This window comes from Gekko japonicus, unplaced genomic scaffold (genome assembly GCF_001447785.1).
Source record: "Gekko japonicus isolate JY-2015 unplaced genomic scaffold, Gekko_japonicus_V1.1 scaffold752, whole genome shotgun sequence".
Lineage (NCBI taxonomy): Eukaryota > Metazoa > Chordata > Lepidosauria > Squamata > Gekkonidae > Gekko > Gekko japonicus.
The window spans coordinates 448,220-474,655 of record NW_015170296.1 but is presented as its reverse complement, the minus strand read 5'-3'; the positions used below and the strand labels follow the sequence as shown (position 1 = coordinate 474,655).

The window sequence follows — 26,436 nt, the reverse complement described above, 5'->3', positions numbered from 1 at the left end:
TGCTTAAAACTATGTGTGTTGGGGGATTTATTGGTGAAAGAGAATGGCTGAAAGAAAAAAGTGGGAGGAGAGTTGATGCAGACTCCAATCTATCTTGCATATTTTGACAACACTATTTCATTTTCCTCATGCCTTTCCTCCGAGGCTCTCAAGACAAGAGTAGTTATTTTCTCCTTTGCTCACTCTTTATCTTATTGATTTATAATTTAGATTTATAAATCACTGAGTACTCAGGGCTCTGAGCGATAAACAACAACAATAAATATTAAAACCATTCCAATAATTTAAATCAACTAATTAAAAACAATTCACAGATGGCGTTGATACATCCAGTTCCAGACTATGTCTCAGCCTCATAGGCGAGATAGGGTGGGAACATAGTTGAAAAGGGGAGCAGAGGAGAAAGATGGCACCCATTGCTGTCCTCAGCCAAAGGCCTGGCAGAACTTCTCTGCCCTGTAAGCCCTGCGGAACTGCATCAGGCCCCACAGAGCTCAGGTGTTATTTGGCAGAGAGTTCCACCAGGTGGGAGCCAGGGCCAAAAAAGCCCTGGCTGAGGACAGCTGGATGTCTTTTGGGCCAGGGATCACCAATAAGTTATTCTCAGCAGAGCGTAATGCTCCTTGGGGGATGTACTGGAGGAGGCAGTCCGAAAGGTATCTTGGTCCCAGACCACTCAAAGCCTTAAAGGTCAGTACCAAAACCTTGAACCTGGCCCAGTACTCCACTGGAAGCCAATGCAGCTGATACAGCACAGGTTGAATGTGTGCTGTCCGGGATGTTCCTGTCAGGACTCGCACTGCTGCATTCTGGATTGGCTGGAGTTTCCGGATCAGTCTCAAGGGCAGGCCAGCGTAAAGCAAGTTACAGTAATCCAATCTGGAGGTGACCGTTGCGTGGAGTACTGTGGCTAGGTCAGGGCAAGACAGGAAAGGGGCCAGCTGCTGCACTTGGTGCAGATGGAAAAATACCAGCTTGGCAATGTTCACGATCTGGGCCTCCATAGATAAGGAGGTATCCAAGACCACGGCCAAACTCCTGATGGTTTGTGCCAATATCAACGGCACACCGTCAAGGGTGGGAAGTTGGCACCCCAGCCCTTACTCCCCGCCACAGAACCTCCATCTTAGATGGATTCAGTCTCAGTCTTCAACTATCCCACTACGGCCTCTAGACCCCTGAGCATAAATTGACTGGTATCTGGGCGGCCACCCATTAACAGATATAGATTAGGGTTAGGCCAAATATTCATTTTGTAATATTAGACATGTAATCTGAAATTAAATTTTAAAATGCTCACTTGCCAGGATTGTACACAGAGCTGACTGTAATCTGTATCTTTATAACTTTTCTGGCAGGTATCGTCAGATATTGGAAAAAGCAATTCAGCTGTCAGGAGCTGAACAGCTGGAAGCATTGAAAGCTTTTGTAGAAGCAAGTGAGTATACGCCTTTAGCAGTCAGGGATTACTGAATGATGGCTTTGTAAGTGTTGGATTGCAGCAAGGAAGAATATATGAATGGTCTTGCAGCCATTGTACATTGAAACTCCTGTGTTTTTCATGCATAAGTAGATGTCAGCATGATTGGGCATTTGTAGAAAATACTTTGAGGCTGCAATCTTAATTTTGTATTTGGAGATAAATTCTTTCAAATTCAATGGGATTTATTTTTAAACAAGTGTTGCTAGGGTTGGTCTTGAAGAGGTTAATAACCCTGTTGATGTACAGCCTTAGCTAGGGTTGCCAGGTCCCTCCTTACTACTGGCAGTGGGCGGGTGGCAGGGTTGCCAGTTCCAGGTTGGGAAATTCCTGGAGATTTGGGGGTGGAGCCTGGAGAGACGGGGACCTTGGGGTTCAGTGCTATAGAGACCACTCTCCAAAGCATCCATTTTCTCCAGGGGAACTGATCTATGTAGTCAGAAGATGAGCTGTAATTCCAGGAGATCCCCAGGCCCCTCCTGGAGCCTGGCATCCCTGCAGTGTTAGAACTGTACATGTTGAAAGTCAAATGAAAGAGTAATAATGTTAGTAGTTGGCAAGAAAAATATGTCTGCTTGGCTGCCTAATGAAAATACATCTATAATGAAGTAAGAACATAAGAGATGCCAATGTTGGATCAGGCCAAAGGCCCATCCAGTCCAACACTCTGTATCACACAGTGGCCAAAAATACCAGGTGCCCTCAGGAGGTCCAGCAGTGCGGCCAGGACACCAGAAGCCCTCCCACTGTTGACCTCCCCCCCCCCCCAAGCACCAAGAAGACAGGGCATCACTTTCCCCAGAGTCCCTATCTATACCTTGTGGCTAATAGCCACTGATGGACCTCTGCTCCATATGCTTATCTAATTCCCTTTTGAAGCCGTCCATGCTTGTAGCCGCCACCACTTCCTGTGGCAGTGAATTCCGAGTGTTAATCACTCTTTGGGTGAAGAAGTAGGTCTCATTTATTTATGTCCTGGTAAATATTGTGGCCCACTCCTAAAACAGTAGCAAGAACCACACTGCAAGCCTTAGGATGAGTTGCAGCCATGTGATAAGTGAACTGAACTCATTTCACTGAGGTGGTGCATTCAGATGTCATGGTGAATTGGAGGTAGTAAGAGTGAGGGGCCTACAGCTGAGGACAGCAACGGCCTCCATCTTGCCTGGCACTCCCCTTGCTCTCCCCCCCCACACACGTGGGGGTAGGGACATAATTCTGGTTTATTAAGCGTCATCTAAAATAGTTTTGTGTTGCCGTTATTTTTATTGTTTTAATTAATTTAACTTAATTCGTTAATATGTTACTGAAATTGTTCACCGCCCTGAGCCCGCTATGCAGGGGAGGACGATCCATAAGCCAAATTTATAAATAAATAAGTGTAACAAATTTTGTACGTGCCTGAACAGAGTTTGGTATTTGCTGCTTGTTTGTTTATTTACTTAATTCATGCCCCATATTTCTTCCCAATGGGGACCCACAGTGGCTGACATTGTTATCCTGTTCTCTGCTTTATCCTCACAGCAACCCTGCGTGGTAAGTTAGGCTGACGGTGTGACTGTCCCAAGGTTCCTCAGCAAGCTTCCATGGCAAGAGTGGAGATTTGAATCCGGGTCTCTCAGATCCCAGTCTGACATTCTAATCACAACACCATACTGGTGACGTTGAATGCAGCCTTGGTTGCTATCTGATGAAATGCAAGGACAGTAGTATTGCATCCAAACACATTTTTTAGCTGGTGCAGTGATCTGAAGGTTTGGTGGAAACCAGAGGGTTTCATCCTTGATTGGCCTTAACGATAGCAATTGTTAATGGCTGGATTCTGGTTAAAGCGGCAGCCTTAATGTAAATTTATGTTCTGCTCTCTGTGTTTATGTCCTTTAAACTAGTGGTGAATGAAAATGTCAGTTTAGTGATTTCGCGGCAGCTGCTGACAGACTTCTGTACTCATCTTCCAAGTCTTCCTGATAGCACAGCCAAAGAAATCTACCACTTCACCTTAGAAAAGATCCAGCCACGTGTAATTTCCTTTGAGGAACAGGTAAGAGCAGAGCAATAGGAATGTATATTGGGGGGAATGAGCCTTGACTGTTGTATTGATGGACGTAAAATTTTTAAATAAAGAATGCAGTTAACGATAACCAACATACTCATTTCACAATAAAGAAAGCAAAAAAAAACCTAGCACCAGCTGCATTTAGCAGTTAGAGCAAGCAGAGGTTTTCCAGCACTGGGTAATGGAAAGCTTGAAGTGCTTGCATTATCGTCCAATATCTAGTTTTTGTTCTCTCGCTTCTAAAGTTTTTTCAAACTCCTTGCTACTTTCATCCCACTTTTCTTATAATTTTCCTTCCTCTGTCTTCTGAAGATTTTAATTCTTTCATGAGTACATTACTGGTGGTATCTAGACTGCAAGTTGCTGAAGCAGAGGGCGGTTCTTGGTGGTGGACAGTGCCATCAAGTTGCAGCTGACTTCTGGTGACTCTGCAGGGTTTTCAGGGCAAGAAATGTTCAGAGGTGGTTTACCATTGCCTGCTTAGGAACATAAGAGAAGCCAATGTTGGATCAGGCCAACGGCCCATCCAGTCCAACACTCTGTCTCACAGTGGCCAAAAATACCAGGTGCCATCAGGAGGTCCAGCAGTGGGGCCAGGACACAAGAAGCCCTCCCACTGTTGCCCCCCCCAAGCACCAACAATACAGTGCATCACCTGCCCCAGACTGTGCAGTCATCCTATGCTTCCTTGGTGGTCTCCCATCCAAGTATCAGCCCTGTTTAGCTTCCAAGACCTGACAAGATTGGGCTCTCCTGGACTATCCAGGTCAGGGCCTTCTCCTTCTTAGGTCCCATTAAGTTAGTAAGGTTTATGGCCCAGATTCTTCCCCATAAATCTGTTCCATAGGAATAACCTGATGTAGATCAGACTCATTCCACCTTGCTTTATTTCTAACTAGCCCCGCACTCATGGCATTTCAGAATTCTACATACCTGATTGCCTTTATCCTTAAATTCCAACTGTATCTACTACACTTACCCTTTATGCACTGTTTCAGTTCTTATTGCGCCGTTCTCTGACAATCATAGCTATCAGTGTTAGAGACAGTCTTGGTTAATATTGCACTCATTACCCTTTAAGGCCAGCAGCTGCAGTCTTAGTTAATATTGCATATTCTCTCTCTGAAAACAGCGGCCATCAGTCACCAACAGTCCCATTCCCATATGTCCATTCCTAGCTCCTTAATCTTTTGAATCTTCTCTGATACAGTGGTTCAAGCTAGATGGATATCTTCACTGTGTTTGTTTCATACTAAGCCATTCCTTTCCCAGGTCGCTTCTATAAGGCAACACCTTGCATCGATTTATGAAAAAGAAGAAGACTGGAGGAATGCAGCGCAAGTGTTGGTGGGGATTCCTTTGGAAACAGGCCAGAAGTAAATACTGTCATTTGAAGAGTTGTAATTTGCTATTTTTACGTTTTTGTCTTTACATTGCATCTCCTTGGGTAGTAAAAATGCTCCATCTTGGTGCATCCTGGGCCTAGTTCCTTGGATAGATAATGGGTTGACATGTCTTGTGCTGTTCTGCTGTAATACATCCATGTGTACAGTATCCTTCTAGAGTTTTTCTTACAGTAGTTCTTGTAGCACAGCACAGCTACCCGGTAGAGGCGTCTTTAGACATTAAGGATCTTGCGTTAAATCTAGCTCTCTTCTGCCTGCTGTACAGCAGAGCAGAGGACTGTTTTCTGTCTTGTATACTTGACTCTGAAAACTGAGATTTGCCTTGTCACTCACTTCCTTTTAGCAGTAGGCTGCATTTAGTTTTAATTAAGTAACGTGTTTAATTTATGAAACTCAACTCGTTACTTGATTTAAGTTTAAATATAATTAATTAAAGTTTTAAATTGTTATTCTCTGCTTCTTTGCTAGTAGGGTCTAAAAGTTTTGTTTTGTTTTTTCTAATCACAAAATTGTTCATGGGTTTTTTAAAATTTTGGATTCTGCTTATAACCATATTTTGTCTAACAATGCAATCTTAAACAGAGTTTCACCCTTCTAAGTCCACTGAAATCAGTGGGCTTAGAATGGTGTAACTCTGCTTAGGATTGTACTGTCGGTCAGGCTCTAACATTTCAGTTGTACTGAGGTGACAGCACAGAAGCTTAGGGAAAGGAGAGAAATTATTTGACTGAAGATAAGTGAAATTTCTCCTCTTTAGAGACAATTTAGTGGCCTAAAAATTGTATTATAATACGGCTTGCTTTGACTCCATTTAAAGCTTCAGCATTTTCTTTGTATTCCTTCTTAGTGGGAAAGGAGGTATATAAATAATTTAAAACAAAGCATTCTCAGATATCAAAGGGGAAAGAATAGTTCCTGTATGGCCTCACAGAGTTTATACACAATCCCCTGTGATCTGACAAGAGAACTAGCATTCCTTTCAGTTGTATAGAAGGAAAGAGGACCATCTTACTGAGTTTCTTGTTTAACTGGACATTAGGGCTTGTAAGAAATAAGTTTAAAAGCAGTTGTTTCAACAGGCCTAAGCATGTCTTCCTTTTTGATAAACTGGAGCCATTGTATAAAATGTGCTGCACTTTAATTTTTTTGTCGATACATGGGCCGTCCTTCTCAGACACCGGCTGGTGGGAAAGAACCATTTGGGGTAAACATTAACTGCAGTTATGTTGTAAATTCACACTGGCCACTTCCTGCATAATGAAGTCTGAGTCCTGTGGCACCTTTAAGACCAACAAAATTTTCTTCAAGGTATAAGCTTTTGTGTGCAGAAATCTGTGCCCTGTGTGACCCCTTGGCCGAATTTGGAATCACACAGTCGGAGTCCAACCTGTTAGATGAATCTGTTTATTGCAATGAAAACAGGGAATACAGGGGCTGCTGAGTACCTTAGCACTTCAGCAATTCCAAGCCATATTCTGCCATAACCAGGAAGGGCAGAAGGTCTTATACCATAAATGCCATCAAATATAATTTACACATTCAAGAACCTTTAATTGGTACCAAGCAGTTAACATCATAAAAGCATCATTTGACTCTAAACCTTACTATTGGTCTCTCCTGATACTGGTCACGTATGTCAGTGATGGCATTTGTTTATCTGGTCTTCAGAACAAGGGGGAACGTTAGAGAACACTGGGACCCTCTGTCTTCACTTAGGAGAGCTAGCTGATAAGGGCTGTGATTCACATCACGTTCTTTGCATCCTTGCAACTCCTAAATAGCATTCTACCTACAGAGGCTTCTTATACAAAAAAAATGCAATTATAAAATATATTTATGTTATAAGTTTCTCTGATCAGAAGATCTTAGGTTACATACCAAGATCTGAATCTATTATGATTCAACTTTTAAAGGCACAGTGACAGCTGTCGGCATACATATATATCAAGGAGAGAGTGTCAGAAATCACATTCTTTTTCCCTTGTCCTACACAAGCACACTTCCTCAGATATCAGATAAAATTTTGTTGTTCTTAAAGGTGCCTCTGGACTCAAAACTTTGTTCTGCTGTTTTGGACCAATAGCTTCCCACCTGCATCTCACTTCTTACAAAGCTGGGGAAGTACATGACACAGTTATAATGAACTTCCCCTTCCTCCCCTGCCCCATTCAAGGCAATACAACGTAGACTATAAACTGGAAACCTATCTGAAAATTGCCCGGCTGTATCTGGAGGACGACGATCCCGTTCAGGCCGAGGCGTACATCAACAGGGCATCCCTCCTACAGAACGAATCAACCAATGAGCAGCTACAGATCCACTACAAGGTGACATTGTTTATATTAGTTTTTGCTGTGTGGAAAGAGGAGTTAATAACAGCATTGATATGGCTTCCGGGTGACGAGGTTATTAACGACTACCTGTCTCATTGGCCGTCACAGCAACCTGGTGAATTAGAAAATATATTATCTCTTTATTAGGTACAAAGTCTGAGTAGCAAAATGTTCCAAATCCATGCAGTGCATCCAACCTAGCTAGGATTAAAAGGCATATCTTCCATCTGAAAATCCAACAGACTGTTTCCCTGCCCCCACCAGGGGCCCACTTTGTGAAGATGCTGGTGAGACTAATGAGCATAGGTTCTGCTCACCCAAAGTGACCTGCTGACAAGTCCCATCACTTCACTATTCTTTGCCTTGGTGTTGGGAAGTTATTTAGGATTGGGAACATACCATATCCTTACAGAGGCCAGGTTTAGTGTGGGGACCGCCATTGCGAACCCCCAACTGGACATACTGGCCTGCAACTTGGCAGTATAAAATTAAACATTGCCAAGTTGATGAATTGAGTATTATTAGTGGGAAAATCCTGTTTTCTCCCTACTTAATGTTCCAGTTCCCTCCCTTCCCATGCTGCTTACCTCTCTCTGCCCACTTTGGCTACCCTCCCTTCTCCTGTCCACTTGCTTGCTCCTTCCCTGCTTTCGGGGGGGGGGCAGGGAACAGTATGTAGGATGAGGCAAGCTGGGACCTCCTGCTGCTTCACCTTTTTGTCTGCTTCTGGTATCAAGGTAACTAAAAATGCTGCCCAAATGCAGGAGGTTGTACATGAGTATTCACTGGGGGGGGGGGGGGGTTGCTTCCAAGAAAATTAGATTTTTTAAAACTTTTTTTTTTCTGTAGGTTTATGGAATGCACTGCTGTAGCTGATTTACCTGTCTGGCCAGGGGCTATCCCTTGGCTATTAGATAAAGAGATATGGCACGGAAGCTTGGATCCTATACCTTCATTCTGCTTGTGCAGGGGTTGATTCTCTATTGCAAAGACGTCTCTCTGGTACTAGGCAGCTTCTGCTCTTACATGACACTGCATTTCTGTAAGTGGAAAGCACAAGGTGGAATATCAGACTTCAAAACAGGAGCAACACATGCAGAAGCGAAGTATAAAATCCAAGCCAAGGAGTGTTGGGTTGTGTGTTTTTTTAAAAAAATAAATAAACAAGATGTTGCTGTTCTCACAGTTCAATATTGAGCAAGGTGATTTTAGTTACACCTTTTCCCTGCTTTCAGGTGTGTTACGCTCGGGTCCTTGACTACAGAAGGAAGTTCATTGAAGCTGCCCAGAGATACAACGAACTCTCTTACAAGAGTATAGTCCACGAAAGTGAGCGACTGGAGGCTCTGAAACATGCCTTGCATTGCACCATCTTAGCATCGGCAGGTAAAACCCAGGCTAAAGGCATTATTTATGAATTGTAATCTTTGGAGTTACACATGTAACAGCTGTGGTTTTGGTCAGGCCTATACATGGGAGCTGTTTACCCAAACACCAGAGGGAAATTAGTTTGGCTCTACATACTTCAGTTCTCCTCTGCCTTTCTCTCTGAGACTCCACGTGGATTACAGAATTATAAAAATAATAACAGTAAAGACCAGTGTGATACAAATAATTCCATAAAACTGGATTACACTGTTGGAGAACAATTAAATAAAAAACAATGTAATGCATCCAAAGAACAGCTTGGCAAGTGGAGTGATGAAACGACAGAGCTGTCTGAAATTTCCACCGGGAAGATTAAAACTGCACCCTTGTTCTCTATATGAAAAGCGCCCTGCTTCACAATTTTATTTTACCACATCCCTATGCCTGTGATTTAAAAAAGCTTGCTTGACCAATTCTATTTTATACATTCTGCAAAAGGATAGACGTGTGGAGCCTATCGGACCTTGTCAGGCAGGTCATTCCATCAGGTGCAGGTTACAACAGCAAATACTCAGGTTCGGGCAGTTGTTCTTCTCAGCCCTTTGCACAGTGGAGCCTTCAGAAGACTTTGCTCGAAGGAGCGAAGTGGTCTCCCCAGAGCATAATGAGGGAGGTGATCCTGTAGATCTGTTGGTCCAGGCCACAGGGGGCTTAGTAGGTGATAGCCACGCATTATAAATTGTCCATAAGCTTAAGAAGACTCTCCTTCTTTGGAGGTTTTCAAACAGAGGCCAGGTGGCCATCTGACAGCAGTGCTGGTTCTGTGAACTGAGGAAGATCAGGAGAGGGAGGGCAGGAAGGGTTGCCTCAGTGCTTAGTTCTTGTGGCCCTTTCTTACACGCCCTGGGAAATGCTGGTCGCCACTTTGGGGTCAGGGCGCAGCTTTTCTCCAGGCCAGTTTCTCCGGGGGACATGTGGAGAGAACAGAAGCCCAGGAAGACATTGCAAAAGTGGGAAGAGAGCAAGGCCTTCGCAACTTGTCAGAATGATAGGTTGTAGAAAAAGCCCAGCAGGAACTCATTAGCATAATAGGTCACACCCAACAGCAGGAACTCATTAGCATATTAGGCCACACCCCTGACGGCACAGCTCATTAGCGTATTAAGCCACAACCCCATGTTACCAGAAGTGTGGTCATCCAGCCGCACCCACCTTTTGCTCCTTATTCTGTTGACCTTGTTTGTTGTCAAAACCCAGGGCCTTTTTTTGTAGCAGGAACTCCTTTGCATGTTAGGCCACAGACCTCTAATGTAGCCAATCCGAATGAGTTTCTGCTGTTGGGTGTGGCCTATTATGCTAATGAGTTCCTGCTGGGTGTGGCCAACTCAGGAGCCAGCCGGAACTCCGTTCCTGTGCGTTCCCGCCCAAATATAGCCCTGGGCTTTGATAGTATTTGTCTGATTTCCTGTGTCTGAATTCCTCCATTGTCGGTGGAAGAATCATGGTTATTAGTGAGTCCAGAGGAGACCATAGTGGTTTCTCCCTATCAGTAACTCAGAAAAATGTGAGTGCAGGCCACATGCATCTGAACAGTACTGAATTGAGATGGGTCAGTTCATAGTCTTCTTCTGTTCTCCAGGGCAGCAACGCTCCCGAATGCTGGCCACTCTGTTTAAGGATGAGCGGTGCCAGCAGCTTGCAGCCTATGGGATTCTGGAGAAAATGTATCTGGACAGGATTATCCGAGGGAATCAGTTACAAGAATTTGCTGCAATGCTCATGCCACATCAGAAAGCAACAACAGCTGATGGTACGTGTGTCTCTTAAACTGTGGGTGTACACTGTTCTGAATTTCTGGAGCACTCATCCTTATGTCATTTGGCACCACTTTCCTTGCGAACTAAGCAATCCTGTACTTTGAACCTTCTGTACAGCAATGTTGGGCAATAGCTAGTCTTCTTCTGTTCTCCAGGGCAGCAACGCTCCCGAATGCTGGCCACTCTGTTTAAGGATGAGCGGTGCCAGCAGCTTGCAGCCTATGGGATTCTGGAGAAAATGTATCTGGACAGGATTATCCGAGGGAATCAGTTACAAGAATTTGCTGCAATGCTCATGCCACATCAGAAAGCAACAACAGCTGATGGTACGTGTGTCTCTTAAACTGTGGGTGTACACTATTCTGAATTTCTTATGTCATTTGGCACCGCTTTCCTTGCAAACTAAGCAATCCTGGACTTTGAGCCTTCTGTACAGCAATGTTGGGCAATAGCCTGTAGAAAGATCTCATGGCCATTTTGCACATTATGCAGAGTCAGACCCCTATTTGCCATTGAGCACCCACTCGACAGGAGCTACTGCAATACAGAGTGCATTTTATATTGTTAAAGTGTAAATCTAAAAAGGACTTTAAAGAGGCTCCTACGCTCCTTGGATGAAGAAATCCGATTTTGTAATGGAAGACCAGGGGGCAGAATGCATTAACGTTCAGTGGGAAGCCAAGATTAGGCAGTTTTCGTTTACTGAAGGCCAGTATTAAAGAGAATGAGGGTTCATCTTGTCCAGCATCCTGTCTCACAAGGTGGCCAACCAGTTCCTCTGGAGGTCCAATAACGGCACAAAGGCCAAAGCCTTCCCCCGATTTTGCCTCCTGGCACTGATCTTCAGGGGTTAAACCGCCTCTGAATGTGGAGGTTCCTTTTAGTCATTATTGCTAGTAACTGCTGGCAGATCTATCCTCAGTGGGTTTATCTAATCCCCTTTTAAAGCCATGTATGCTTATGGCCATAGCTACATCCTCTGGCAGCGAATTCCACATTTTGACCACTCTTGACTTTTGTCCATCTAGAATCTTTTACCTGCCAACTTCACTGGGTGTCTTGAACAACACCTGGCCAGGGCTGATCATCCTATCACATTTTATCCCCCACCCCCTTTCAGGGTAGCACCTATAGAGCTTCCCTCTCCATTTTATTATAGGAGCATAAGAGAAGCCGTGTTGGATCAGGCCAATGGCCCGTCCAGTCCAACACTCTGTGTCACACAGTGGCCAAAACCCAGGTGCCATCAGGAGGTCCACCAGTGGGGCCAGAACTCCAGAAGCCCTCCCACTGTTGCCCCTCAAGCACCGAGAATACAAAGCATCACTGCCCCAAACAGAGTGTTTCAGCTACGCTTTGTGGCTAATAGCCACTGATGGACCTCTGCTCTGTATGTTTATCCAATCCACTGTTGAAGCTACAAGCCATACCAACCCTGAGAGAGGGTGACAGCAGCAAGACTGGGGCTTGGGTGGTTGGGCAGTGGACACCAGCTCCTCCCATTGGTTCCTGCACAGTTGTCAGCCAGGAGTGAGCTGGGTTTGTCAAGGAGGGACAATGAGCATAACTACCACCATGGGTGCTTGTCACATGACCAGGACTTGACCTGATTAGGGGACACTTATCTTACGTTTGGCAGCTGTGAGGGTATGAGTGGGCACAGGGTCAAGGACGGCGCCCATCAGCTCCTTCCTCTCTTCGCCTTCTCCCATGGCTGAGAGGAGTCAGGCCCAAATCCTTCTCTACTAAGTCCTGTCACCCACGTACAGGAGAGTCATGAGTCCCCATTCACAGTTTGAAAACTTCTGTGCTCGGCCATCCGTTACTCTTACGCCTTCCTGCTTATCTGTTCCTGTTCCACTTTGGGGTATGATATGACTAAATATTTGTCTTACTGCTCTCTGAAGCCAATATAGCGTACAATTGTTGGCGTTGCTGTGCTGACATCAACAGTGCTAGTGTTCTGTTACCATTTTATTTAGAAAGATGGAGTTAATGTAGTTGGGTTTCATGTAAAAAATGAGTTGGACCAAGGTATAGGAGTAACGTTTTTTCCAAAACACAGCGGTAATTATGTTTTTCTCTGATGTGTAAAGTGTTTGACTTACAACCAGGCATACATTGCATGTCAAACTTGATTTTCCTCCTCAGGTTCTAGTATCTTGGACAGAGCTGTCATTGAACATAATTTATTATCTGCAAGCAAACTATATAACAATATTACCTTTGAAGAACTTGGAGCATTATTAGAAATCCCAGCAGCCAAGGTACATTGACTTTATTGTTCTTTTCTGCAATTAAGTTGTCCATGACTCTTACTAGTGTTCAGTATTCTAGGGTGGCATTATGATTCAGGTAACTAGAGCAATACACTGTGTTCATGTGTGTGTGTTTATGAAGTACTGTAATAGACAACCAATTCAATTCTAACTGTTGTAAAATCAACATTATGTTCAAATTAAGCAGGCTATAGTAAGTGGTTTGAGAAGGAGCCAATCTTACGCTAGAAAAACGCACTCAGACAGATCAAGATGGGAAGCCATGTTAGACTGTCTGTAGCAGTAGAAAAGAGCAAAAGTCCCATAGTACCTTAAAGTCTAAGCAAATTTGTGGCAGGGTATGAGCCTTCGTGAGTCACTGCTCACTTGCTTCCTCACTTCAGTTAGACAGTAAGGCCAGACAGGACCGTAGAAAATGTTTACTGGGATTAAAATGAAACACAAGTCAAGTCACTGTATCTGCACTCTGAAGAAGTAAGGCTTGTACTTGTGTACAGTTTTGGGGGGAGATGCTTTCCAACTGACTCTTATTTTCTGGGAGCCCGCAAAAGAGCAGTAATCTGTTCTTTAGGCAGCCATGCAGTTAACATAGCACTTAAATCATGTATGGACCTGTGGTTATTAGGTTCCAAATCCCAGTGCTGGCGTTAGTAAAGGAAATAACAGGATCTCTCTGACCCAGTCCAGAAGCCACGCACAGGGAAATGTTAAAATAAAGCAGTGGCTGTCACGGAGCAACTTTGTTCTCAATTCACATTGGAACAATGGGTCACTCAGCAGAAAGTCAGCCGTACTAATCCAGTGTAGATCAATGAGGGTACTCTGTTTGATGGCATTTAATCCCCTTGATCGTATGTGGTAGGAGTGAAAGTTTCCATGTGCCTCCGGATCTTGAGCCTCCCCGGAAGTTTGGACATTCCCCCTCCAGGTGCCCCAGGCAGGGCTTGCCCTGCAGTTGGAGTACAAGTGTTTTGGATTGTTTGATAGCATTTAATCACCTTGATCGTATGTGGTAGGGGTGAAAGTTTCCATGTGCCTCCGGACCTTGTGCCTCCCCGGAAGTTTGGACATCCCCCCTCCAGGTGCCCCAGGCAGGGCTTGCCCTGCAGTTGGAGTACAAGTGTGTTGGATTGGGCTGTGGGAAGGTGTGACAACCCTATGCTAGCCACCTCTGATCTCTGTACAGGAATGGCAGGATATGTGATGTGTGGTCAGTAGTACTGATAGTTTTGAGACCAAGAATCTTACTTCCTTTTAAGAGTCACATTTGTTGGCCTATGAAATAGTTCATGTGAGAAATGGGCTTGCACACTACATGTCGTTCTCCTCCTCTGAGACTATATTGCGCCTGTCTCCAGTCCTCCTTATTTTTTTAAGATTGTGATAATCCTGCCCACCCAATTACATCCGGAATTGCATCAAAAAGTCCTAGGCTGTGCTGGTCTGCAGTAGAAGACCTGGATTAGAGCCCAATAGCACCTTTAGAGACCAACCAGATTTTCCGACATGACGTTCTCCTCTGAGAATAAATTGCTCCTGTCTCCAGTCCTCCTTATTCTTTTAAGATCGTGATAATCCTGCCCACCCAATTACATTCGGAATTGCATCAAAAAGTCCTAGGCTTGCTGGTCTGCAGTAGAAGAGCTGGATTAGAACCCAGTAGCACCTTTAGAGACCAACCAGATTTTCAGGGCAAAAGTGTTTGAGCATCAAAGGTCCCTTTGTCAGATACCAGATGGTCTCTTGTTGGTCTCTTAAGGTCCTACTGGACTCCAATCTAGTTCATCAGAAACTTCAGGCACCTGTTTTGAATCCAGTAGGGTTCTGCTGATCACAAAATGTTGCTAGCAGTCACCCATAGTGTTGAGATCAGACAAGCACACTCCTAAATTTATCTGATACTTGCATGCAGAGATCTGTAGATACACAAGTTGCTTTTAATTTATCTCTACTGCTGGCATTTACATGTATATGTTTAAAAGCCCCATCAGAAAAGTGGTTGTGACGCTTTTGGAATCCCATTTGTTTTTTCAGGCAGAAAAGATAGCCTCCCAGATGATAACAGAAGGCCGCATGAATGGATTTATTGATCAGATAGATGGAATAGTTCACTTTGAAAGTAAGTTTGACTAGAGCACTCGTTCCCAAAGTGGGCAGTGCCACCCCCTGGGGCGTGCTGGAATGATCCAGGTGCAGATCCACAAACTACATCTTTTTGTCCACTTCTTGAAGGTAGATTTCGTGGGGGGGGGGGGGGGGGACTTTTTTTCCCCCTGAAAAGGGGGTGGTAGGCTAAATAAGTTTGGGAACTTTTGGGCTAGAGATTTTCTTTCCTCTGGGTGTGAAAGAGCATGAAAAAAACATGCAAAAAATCAACACCAGTCATTCTTGATATAGCCAGCAGATGGCAGTGATATCCAAGGAAACGCTTGTTCTGTACCATTCCCCTGTGTGAATTTTTAATATTCTGGAATACCTTTTATGAGTAGTCTTGATAACAGAGGAGACTTGTTTTTTGCTTTGCGTCTATGACAAAAAAATCAACGCCAGTTCAGTCATTCTTGATATAGCCAGCAGATGGCAGTGATGTCAAAGGAAACGCTTATTCTGTACCATTCCCCTGTGCGAATTTTTTATATTCTGGAATACCTTTTATGCGTAGTCTTGATAACAGAGGAAACTTGTTTTTTGCTTTGCGTCTATGACAACATGCAAACTTAGCAGAAATACAATAGTATGAGGATGAGTTCTGCCATCATCCATTGTTGATTGTGTCTCATAGCTCGTGAAGCCTTGCCAACGTGGGACAAGCAGATTCAGTCTCTCTGCTTCCAAGTTAACAATCTGTTGGAGAAGATTAGCCAGACGGCCCCCGAATGGACAGCCCAGGCCATGGAAGCTCAGATGGCTCAGTAGACTCTCCAGGCTCTGGAGAAGAAACTTTTCTTCTACTAAAAATGCGAAACAGGCATATGAAATTGAACTAATAGCTTTGACTCGACTTCCAGTAGACAAAGCATAGAGAGTGTATATGATGTATGATTCCTTAACTTCTTGTTGCTCAAAGGAACATTAGTCCAGCATAAGAAATCCTTTTTAAAAGCTGTTTAAAACAACCAGTAGAGTACAAAAGAGTGTGTTAAGTTTCGTATCAGTTTCGGTTGCTTAGTGGCCTTGTGAATATTTTTCTGTTGTGAAAACTGAAGTGCCATATTCCGTTCAGTTGTAGCTGTTCCAATAAAGACTTAGTTGGGTGTTAATGAAATGTACAGTGTATGAATTTGCCAGCATTCGTTTGCTGCATCTTGTCTTCGCATATGCAGGATCCCTTACGTAAAACCACAGTGACTTTAATAGGGCATCTCATGATGAACTCCTTGAAACCATTCATCATTAAATGAAATTTACTTGATTAATCAATTTTTTAATGTTTTTTAAATGGGTGTCAGTTTACATTTTTAATATGTCAAAATGGGCAATATTTGTATGCAGGAAGAAAATATATAAAAGGACATCCTCTAGCCAGGATTTTCTGAAGCAAAATAGGGGAAAAAATGTATTGAGCAGGCAGAAAATCTTAAGTATTCTTTTTAAAAAATAAGTTGCCAGACCTGAAGGCTGCAAAACAGGTATAAAATCGTATGGACAATGTGTGGTAAAATCCCAGAGGTACGAGAGAAAGGGAAAGTGTCATAATGGAAGTGAGAGTTTCGTGTCATACATAGCTCTTTGCCTTTCTCCTAGACTTGCAGAAGCAGAATAAATTATGCGGAATATTATGCAGCAACCTTTTTAAGATGAGCTGTAAAATGGAGCCTGTTAGCTTTTCGTCAGTGAAAAGGGGTACTTAGCAGACATAAAACAAGATGGAACTTGGATATTTACCATGTGGCTCTTGCTTACCTGTATTCCATAATCCTTGACATAGCCTTTTTGATAAGTAGGGGGGCCCCCTTTCCATCTCTACCAAGCCACATAATTGTGACCACACACAGATACCTGGTGGTGTAGGTACCACATGACATGAGGAAGAAACTCCATTCCCTTCCCCTCCCCTCAACAGACACCCTGTGAGGTAGGTGGGGCTGAGAGAGCGCTTTTGAGGACTGCTCTTTCAAGAACAGCTCTGACAGAACTATGGCTTGCCGAAGGTCATCCAGCAGCTGCAAGTGGAGGAGTAGGGAATCAAAACCGGTTCTCCCAGGTTAGAGTCCACGCACTTAACCACTACACCAAACTGGTTCCAAACTAGAAGTTCATGACATGGAAGTACTAGTGTTAATATAACTATTCAGTGTGACATCACTGGGCCCCAACCTTTGACATCATGCCCTGTCCAATGACTCTCTTGGTTTAGAAAGATGAAGATCTGGCAACCCTAGCCCCTCCCCTCGGCATACTCACTCTCTGTCAGCATAAAATTGCGGAGTATGGTGCCTGTGCTGACCCTGTCAGTGTTTTCTGTAGTCTAGCAAAAACTGTGCTGCATCTTTAAGACTAGTTGCTCCTGGGAAATGTAGTCTGTGGTCAGGTCTCCGAGGAGCTTCTCTCTGACTGGCTTCTTAAGAGCAATTTCCTGAAGTCAGGGGCGTACAGATAGGAATTTTATGGACCTTTTCCTTTCTTTGTTTTCAACCCTTACCGCAAGGAGAGGGGAGCCCATCTCTTTCTCACCGCGGCTATTGAACTAACCTAGATCACAAGATGTAACTTCCCGCCCAGCTATTGTGAGTAAAATGATCTTCTAATGCGTGAGAAGTTGAATAGTCGTGCCGTTGACTCACCCCTAAAAGGTGCTGGCTAGCACAGCTTGCACCGGACAGGACAGTGCCTGTTACGTAGTAAGAAGTCAAACCATGCAATATGGTTACGTGTGTAACATGGAAAACCTTCAAAATCCACTGGTCTAGCAGCATAGCAGTACAAATACATGTCCCATAGTAACCATGTGGGGGGAAATTACAAATTGCAACAGAACCCAGTCAACAAAAGGCCTAGGAAAGCTAGAATGCTTTGACATTGTGCCAGAAGCATAAGAAATGGGGCCAAGCCGATGGATGACGCAGGGCATTCCACAGTCATGGTGCTGCCACCCAAAAGGCCCTGGGTATTACTTGCCTTGCTACTGGGTGGAGGGGGAGAGAGGAAATGGAGCCTTCAGATATGACTGGCTAACAGGCAGGCTCGGATGGGAGCAGGTAGTTCTTGAAGCATCTTGGTCCCAAGGTGTTTTAAGGCTCTAGAAACAATAGCCAGCACCTTGACCTGGGTCTGGAAGATGCAAATAGGCAGTCAGTGCCATTACAGGATATGGTTATTATTATCGTATGGCAGTGTCTGTTTCATAGCCAGGAGATTGGAGGATTGTCTGGCAGCCAAAGTTCTAAGTCTTCCAGGCAAGCTAGATTTGTCAGTGGCCTGAGAGAGCTCTGAGAGCTGTGACTGACCCAAAGTCACCCAGCTGGCTTCATGTGGAGGAGTGTGGAATCGAACCCGGTTCTCCAGATCAGAGGCCTACGGCTCAAGATACGGTGTCTGGAACGACTTTCTATCAGCAATGTGGCTGGTGAATTTTCCACAAATCAAAGGCTTTCCTTTGCAAACTGTAGGTTTCCTTGAATGTTATGCAAACACAGTGGTGTGCAAACATTGAATTGTAGCTTGCAAAAGTGGGGAAAGCTTCTGGAAGTGGGTCTTTGCCCACCTGCCTCCTCCTGCACGCCCCAAAGATCCTCTGCTGATATTAGGGGAACAGTCACAAGCTATTGCGCTATTGGGTGGGGGTACAATAGACAGTGGATCAGATGAAGAAGAGATTGGATTTATACCCCGCCCTTCACTCGGAGTCTCAGAGCGGTTTACAAACTCCTTTCCCTCCCCCTCCCCACAACAGACACCCTGGGAGGTGGGTGGGGCTGAGAGCTCTTTCCAGAACTGTCCTTGAGAGAACAGCTCTGAGAGAACTATGGCTTGCCCAAAGTCATCCAGCAACTGCAAGTGGAGGAGTGGGGAATCAAACCCGGTTTTCCCAGGTTAGAGATTGCGCACTTAACCACACCAAATTGAAATCATGGTCTGAAAGATTCTGCTGGCAGAAAAAGAATGAAGAAGGTGGTTTTGCCCAGTTTCCTCCTCCTCACTGAGCAACCCGTGCCACAGTGCATTGAGTTTATCAGGATCTTCATGACTCATGGAGGCATCTGGCAAAGAGCAGGGAAGATTTGTCTCTGCAAACTTCCCACTTATGCTACTGCAGGATCCAAAGGAATTTCCTCGCATTTGGCATTATACAGCCGGGCTGCCACATGCCATAAAATCCCTTAGCTGCTTAACTACACAGCAATATCTGTACCTCATTTGTGTTAGGTCTTGTTTTCCATAGCCATTATTGTCCCTACAAGCCTAATTCAGTATTCGCAAAAACAGCCAGTTCCAGGTGGGAGGATATATGGAGACTTCAGATCTGCTGTCATGGCTGAGCACGGCTCAGGTGGGCAAGGAACACCCATCAAAGTGCTACAAGTGAGACGTGCACAATAATCTAAAAGATACAAGGATGAGCATCCTATTTGGAAGGGTTCCAGCAGGCTCACTGAGGTTAGGGGTGGCGTGCACTCCAAGATCTGGAAATTGTTCATTAAGGTCTACAGCAGAAGCACCTAATCTACTGGGCAATATCAACACACACGCTAGGGTTGCCAACTCCGGTTTGGGAAATTCCTGGAGATTCTGGGAGCTTGGAGAGGGCAGCCTTTGGGGAACAGGAGGACCTTAAGTTTGGGTATAATGCAATAAAATCCACTCCAAAGCAGCCATTTTCTCCAACGAAACCGACCTCTGTCATCTGGAGATCAGTTGTAATTCCAAGAGATCTCCAGGCCCCACTCAGAAGGTGGTGAACCTCTTCACCGCATTTCCCATTGCTAGGTCATTAATATGCACAGAGTTCCTAAACCCCATTACCTTGGGAGAGAGATGCCAAGTATGTGTGTGTTTGTGTGTGTGTGTCTTTGACTTGCCACTACATTGTGGGTGTAAATCTGCACAGAATTAACAGCTCACTTATTCTGATCTAATGTACAGTTCAAAAGTGTCAATTCTAGGCATTAAAGCAGTATTAGAATTAGACATACATAGGAAGAAATCTCTCTCCTATAGTTCTCTCTGGGCTATCCTTTCCTCTCCCTGTTGCTTTTGTAACAGGTTGTAAGCTGTTGGGGGGGCAAGCACTTTCTCTCCTGCTTACAGTACCTAGTAAAATATGCTCCTGATAGTACCATATTTTATCCTCTATTTTTTTTGTATTTTTTAATATGTGCATGTGTGTGTGCATGTGCGCGTGCACCTGGAAGTCATGGTGACCTCTGGTGAATGACCCCTACTGGGCTCCTAGAAGGTATCCAGAGAGGTGGCTGAATAAAGCCTGCCCCTGCCTCCCGACTGCTGGTATTTTCAAGGAGGTCTCCCGTCCAAGTACTTGCCAGAGTCAACCCTGCTTAGCTTCCAAGATCAGATGAGACAGGGCTTGCCTGGGCTATCCATGTCCGGGCAGTACCATCTATTATCCTTGAGCTGAGAAGCAGAGCAAAAATAGGAAACTGAACATGCAAGAAATGCTGCTCTTGGGTTAGAGCGGAATAAAAAAATCTGAAGCATGCTGCATCTTCATTCCAAGAAGTGTTTTGGGTAAGGTAAGACATTTTCTTTTTATTTATTTTTTTAAAGCTTCTAGCAAGTCACATTCAAAAAAAGAAGTTGTGTTGAGTGGAATGTTTCATTTTCAACCCGAAAGGCCCAGTGGCATTTGCAATCTGCTTCTGCAATGTTGATCAAAGCAGATGTTGACTTTCTAATTATGAAGGCTGTTGAAGCTTGTCCTGAAGACACCCATCTGAAAGAGAGTGGGGAAACCACAAACTATACGCCGTAGGCCAAGGGTCCCCAACGTTTATGAGCCTGTGGGCACATTTGGAATTCTGACACATCATGGTAGGCGCAGCAACCAAATGGCTGCCAAAAAATGGCTGCCACAGGAGGCAGAGCCTAGAGTTGCCAGGTCTCTCCTGGCAACTGGCAGGGGATAGGGGGCATTTGCCGGGAGCAGGAGGGAGGCCCAGCCAATGTGCAGTGACGTGCCTACGTCACTGCCCACATGACTGGGAAGTGACATCATCATGTTGGGGCGACGCTCTAGTATTTGGGCAAAAAATCAATGGTAAATTTAGCTCCTACCATAGAGTTTTTGCCCAAATACCAGTGTTGCCCTGACATCTCCGACGTGATAAGATCACTTCCAGGTCACATGGGCAGTGATGTAGGCACCTGCTGCACATCGACTGGATCTCCCTCTTTTTCAGGGTAAGTTGATCAGCAGCAGGGCAGTAGGGCCTCCACCAGTGGGTCTGGCAACCCTAGCAGAGCCAGACACAGAATGATTACCACAGCTTAACTTCAGTAACACAGTATAGATCTTTGTGCTACAGTGGCAGCTGCTGCCAAAGCAATAGGGTTGCCAAGTGGCACTTACCCTTCCGGCGGGGGACTCCAGTTCGGTTCCCGGCGCGTGCCGCATGCATGTCACAGGGAAGTGACACCATGACGCCGGGCATGCTGGGGGCGGGTCCACGACCATACAAGGGAACCCCCAGCGTGCCCGGCGTCATAACGTCACTTCCCTGTGACGTGCACGCTGGGGCGGGGTTCCCCCCGGGGCCCGATTCCCTGGCTTCTGGGAACGGGTCTCTGGGGTGGGGGGGTTTACGCCCCCCGGGGGGATTTGGCAGCCCTACAAAGCAACCTTTTAAAAAATCTGCACATCCAATCAAGTCTCCGTCAGTCAGAAGCCTTGCTGAGCACAAGTCCTACCTGGCTCCGCCTAGTTCCTAAAAAACACTTGGTGGGTGCCAGAAAAGGTGTTGGCGGGCACCTGGGCACCCACAGACACCATCTTGGGGACCCCTGCCATAGGCAAATCTCTGATAACCTGCATTATTATCAAGGAAAGGTATCTTGGTGAGGGACAGTTGAGTGTCTGTAGAGGGGGGCTTAACATATATCTGCAGCTGCTTATCTCCTTGTGGCTTTCCAGGCGCATGCCGGTGAATGCAAGCTGGGTTCTGGAACTCTGCAGGGTAAAGAAGATGTAGGTTGCCAACTCCAGCTTGAGAAATCCCTGGAGATTTGGAGACAGTGCCAGGGGAGGGCAGAGTTTGGAGAGAGGAGAGAGCTCAGAGGGGTGTGATGTCACTCTAGGACATCTGTTTCTTCTGGACTCTGTGATACCACAGAGAGAACCTGCCCTCTGGAGCTGCCACTTCCTCCAGGAGAGCTGATCTCTGTAGTCTGGAGATCAGTTGTAATTCCTGGAGAACTCCAGGTCCCACCTGGAGGTTGGCAGCCCTAGAATATATCAACATGGGAGACCAACACTGTTAAGCACCCCATCCCTGGGCTCCAACTAGCCCTTAACCAAAGCTGCTTTTCCTTAGAAAAACTATCCATTTGGGTTTTGTTGCATACTTATGTGAGCAATATATGGTTAGGCCCTGACAGTTAAATGTATGTAGGAAGGAGTAACGGACAAAAAAAGGGGGAGAGAAAACTTAACCCAAAAGAATGAATTAAGCACCTAGAAGGTTAAATGAGTCCAAATTAGAGGGTCCGGTATTAAAACAGCTGAACGTAGGACTTAAAACGCATCAATTATACCAAAATACATGTATTTATTACAAAATAGTTTAAAAACCAATTACAGGTTTGGGTTCTTAATTTATTCTTTTGGAAGGAGTAACAAGGCCACTCAGATTTTCATTTATTGGACAGGGACCAGGGTGAAGGAGGAGGCTGCAGTGCCAATCACCTTGCTGTAGCATGCCCATGGAACAGCACCAGGAATAAAATAAAAATGCTGCTTGCCTCTGTGCTAGTAAACCACCTCCAGGTACAACACAGAAGTGATAACGGGTAGCTCTAGGAAGTGACACAGTGATGTCAGCGACATCACATCCCCCCCAACCTTCCACTGGCAACCCTACGTGTACACCGCCAATCATAACCAGCCTTATCTTCCATAGTAAACATTGCCAGGCTGTGCCTCGCAATCAGTAGGAGATGGGGGAGACTGGGATTTCCATCCGTGTTGGTGTTCTTGACATGATGATATCACTTTCAGTGTGACCCAGGCATGACAGCATTGTACCAGGGGCGATGCTCTAGCTAGAGTGCAATCTGATGTGATGACATCTGTTATATATTGGGATTGAAACATCCCTGACTGAATCATCCTAGAGACTGGCTGATTGCATCACCCTGATTGAATCACCCAAGAGACTGGCTGAGCTTGGAGCAGAAGAACAATAGCTGACCAGGCTTCTGGAATAAACCAATCAAGTAGTAATGTTTTGTAAATAGCCTATCACGGGGAGTGGGTGTGTGAGAGGTGTGGTGTTTTGCAAGCATATAAGCAGGGCTCCGGCCCTGCTAGAGCTGTCTTAGAGTTAAGCTGAAATCACCAATAAACTATGAGATGATCACTATAAGCGTCTCGAACCCAGTATATTTCCAACATCACTTCCAGGTCATGCTGGAAATGACATCATTGCACTACATACTGCAGATCCTCCCCCATTTTGCCTGTCGTTTTCCCACCACCACCCAGCTGTGACACATTTCAATGAGACAATAATGGGTTTCTCCAGTGGGTTCAATAGTGCCTCAGAACTATTTCAGATCGGGACAATGGTGCAGAGTCAGCGGAGAGGCTGAAGCCCTTCCCCCATTCACCTCAGAGCCATGGTCCAAACTGGGCAGTGGGAGCCTAACAATTTAGACGAACCTGCAAGTCATGTGCGAATGCAAGACAGAGGATGACGACACTGGATCCCCTCTGTGTATTCTGTAATGTGTGAATTGCCCTTTCGAAATGAGCAGGAATTAAATACAATTGGGCAACGCCTCTAGTACCGCAATTCTCATACAAAGGAAGATCTCACAAAATCTACAACCCTGAAGCCGGCATCAAACTTCTATGGAAAATCGATCTAGACTGCACCAAAGGGACTCAAAAACGGAGACACTCTTCCTCTCCTTCACCTCCACCCGATCACTGGAGAGCAACGGGGACAAATTCGTGAGACATTTAGCCCTCTTTTTATTTCCTACAATATAAGGTTGCAGGGAGTAGTAATATACTGTTAAGTTTAGAAGAATGATAGCTGGCCCAATGCTCCCTCTAAGCTGTGGAGACTTGTGAGCAAACCTTCTGTTTTGTGAGCTACTGGCATTGAAGTTGTGAGCGAGCAATTGGGCCGCTGCATAATTAGTTTGCTCTGGAGTTATCCTTCCTGAGCGCAGACAAAAATCTGTGAGTCGGAGGCTAAAAAACTGTGAGCTAGCTCACACTAACTCAGCTTAGAGGGAACACTGGCTGGCACATGTTGATATCTGAGTTAATATGTTCGGTTTTCATATTAGAAAAAGGGAGCCTTCTACTTGAGGAGGCACTGGCATTATATAAAGGTCTCTATAAGCCACATAGGGGGGACATGGAGCGTTGATGTCATAAGGGGTCCATTCGTAGTCACACAAGTAAACCTGCACAGAAAATCACCAACCTTCTTAGAAGATTCCTAATTGTTGCCTCCTAGTAATGTCCCTTTTAAGTTGGCAAAGGGCACACTGGGAGAAAAAGAAGGTAACTAAGAAGTCACTGCAGAGGGATCCCTGCAAAACAGAAAGACATGTAACATTTCTGTTGTTTTGGAAGAGAGAGAATATTACAGACTGAACAGATGTAAAATGCACAAGGAGACCCAATACTAATAACAAAGAATCATATAGTATAGCAATGAGAAGCGCTGTATAAATGTACCATTGAGAGACTTTCTGGAGCACACAATATGCCTTTTATGCGTTTTTGAGGATTTTTGAGAGGAGAGGAGAGAAGAGATTGGATTTATACCCTGCCTTTCACTCAGTCTCAGAGCGGCTTACAAACTACTTTCCCTTCCCCTCCTATAAAGTACTGAGACTGATGCATAGCAGAGTGATTTCAGCTCATACTTTATTATAGACTAGAAATAATGCCCGTTGCGGAAATAAATACAACGGGATCTAGAAAGAGGCTCTGGGAGAGTGCTCTGGCTTTGGGCAAACAGTGTCAGTTTCCTGTGGCGACCTCAGCAGGGTTTAATGACAGAGTCCACTGTTTTCTCCAGAGGGACTGATCTCTGCTACCTGAAGAGCATTTGTATGTTTGAGTTATCTGTAGCCCTCACCTGGAGAGTGGTAACCATTGTTACCCATTCTCCTCTCCCCTATGAGGTATGTTATGCAACTGAAAATTGAGGTGAGTTTGAGGTGTGGAATGGAGTGAAATCCAATCAGCTTCCATATGCAAAAGACCAGGTTGTTGCAGCAGTTGTGGTGTGGGTGGGACACGGGCTTTGCCTTCTGATTGGTGGCGATATATGCTGAGGAGCAGTGCCATCAGCCATACACTAAGGGAGTGCATTTTAGAATTAGAACTTTGGCACCCACTATTCAATTATATATAAGGAGAGATGGAAGAATCAGAGATACCTTTGCCGGCTCGCAGGCTGGCTTATATTCGCAACTCACACTGCACCCACACACACACCTGTGATTGGATATTTACAGTGCATCCCCGAGACCATAGGTCTCTCCTAGGATCCTAGCTTCCCCATAGGTGCGCACTAGGATCCGTTTAGGCTATTGTCTCTGGAAGCAAAGCTCAGGTCCTTAGCCCGACTGCGTGTTTGCCTGTCCACGTGCGCGGGCTTCCCCGGGTACACAACACCTCCCCACAACAGATGCCCTGTGAGGTAGGTGGGGCTGAGAGAGCTCTTTCCAAAACTGTCCTTGAGAGAACAGCTCTGACAGAACTATGGCTTGCCCAAGGTCATCCAGCACTTGCAAGTGGAGGAGTGGGGAATCAAACCGGGTTCTCCCAGATTAGAGTCTTAACCACCACGCCAAACTGAGACTCTCAGAGTTCCAAATATATAATTGTGCAGTTGGAACTCGGTATATTGCTCAGCCAAACACTTCAGGCGTGAGGGAAAATGTCAAAATTACTTAACATACTCTCCGCAGGGAAACATCACCTCCCTTTGGGACATGTCCAAGATCTTTACATAATAAGCATAATGAGCCTGCTTGCCAGGCAAGGCGGGATATAAATTGAAATAAATTAATTAATCTCCCAAAGCCATTTCCTAGAGAAATCTGTTATTTGTGGGGTTGCCAGCTCTGGGTTGGGAAATACCTGGAGATTTTGGAGGTGGAGCCTGAGGAGGGTGGGGATTGGAGAGGGGAGCGACCTCAGTGAAGCATAATGTCATAGTGTTCTCCTTCTAAAGCAGCCTTTTTCTCCAGGAGAACTGACCTCTGTAACCTGGAGACTAGCTGTAATTCCAGGAGATCTCCAGCCACCACCTGGAGAATGGTAACCCTCAGGGGTCATTTCGTAGAGAAAGAGGTGCAGGAGCTCATTAGCATAACTTATTTGCATATGCCACACCCCCTGACATCACTGGAAGTGTGTCAGAAGGCAACACCCACCGCTCAGGCTCCACTGGACTGTTTTGGATTGCTAGCTACTGGGGGGGGGGAACATACAGATCTGTCCTTGCAGAGGAGGGAGAGCTTGTACCTGAATAAAACTTGGTCTTAAAGGT

General features: G+C 45.1%; 1 protein-coding gene across 1 annotated transcript in view; it reads left to right on the top strand.

The window, feature by feature from the left end:
• COPS4 (COP9 signalosome subunit 4) overlaps window positions 1–16,077 on the top strand; it is a 17,916-nt gene extending 1,839 nt beyond the window's left edge. The window contains exons 2-10 of the mRNA XM_015417919.1: window positions 1,359–1,438; window positions 3,370–3,521; window positions 4,809–4,912; window positions 7,116–7,269; window positions 8,511–8,661; window positions 10,283–10,453; window positions 12,612–12,727; window positions 14,774–14,858; window positions 15,522–16,077. Coding sequence (XP_015273405.1) covers window positions 1,359–1,438; window positions 3,370–3,521; window positions 4,809–4,912; window positions 7,116–7,269; window positions 8,511–8,661; window positions 10,283–10,453; window positions 12,612–12,727; window positions 14,774–14,858; window positions 15,522–15,655 — 1,147 coding nt within the window. The 3' untranslated portion in view covers window positions 15,656–16,077. The remainder of the gene's footprint in view (window positions 1–1,358; window positions 1,439–3,369; window positions 3,522–4,808; window positions 4,913–7,115; window positions 7,270–8,510; window positions 8,662–10,282; window positions 10,454–12,611; window positions 12,728–14,773; window positions 14,859–15,521) is intronic.
• The last annotated feature ends 10,359 nt before the right edge of the window (window positions 16,078–26,436 follow it).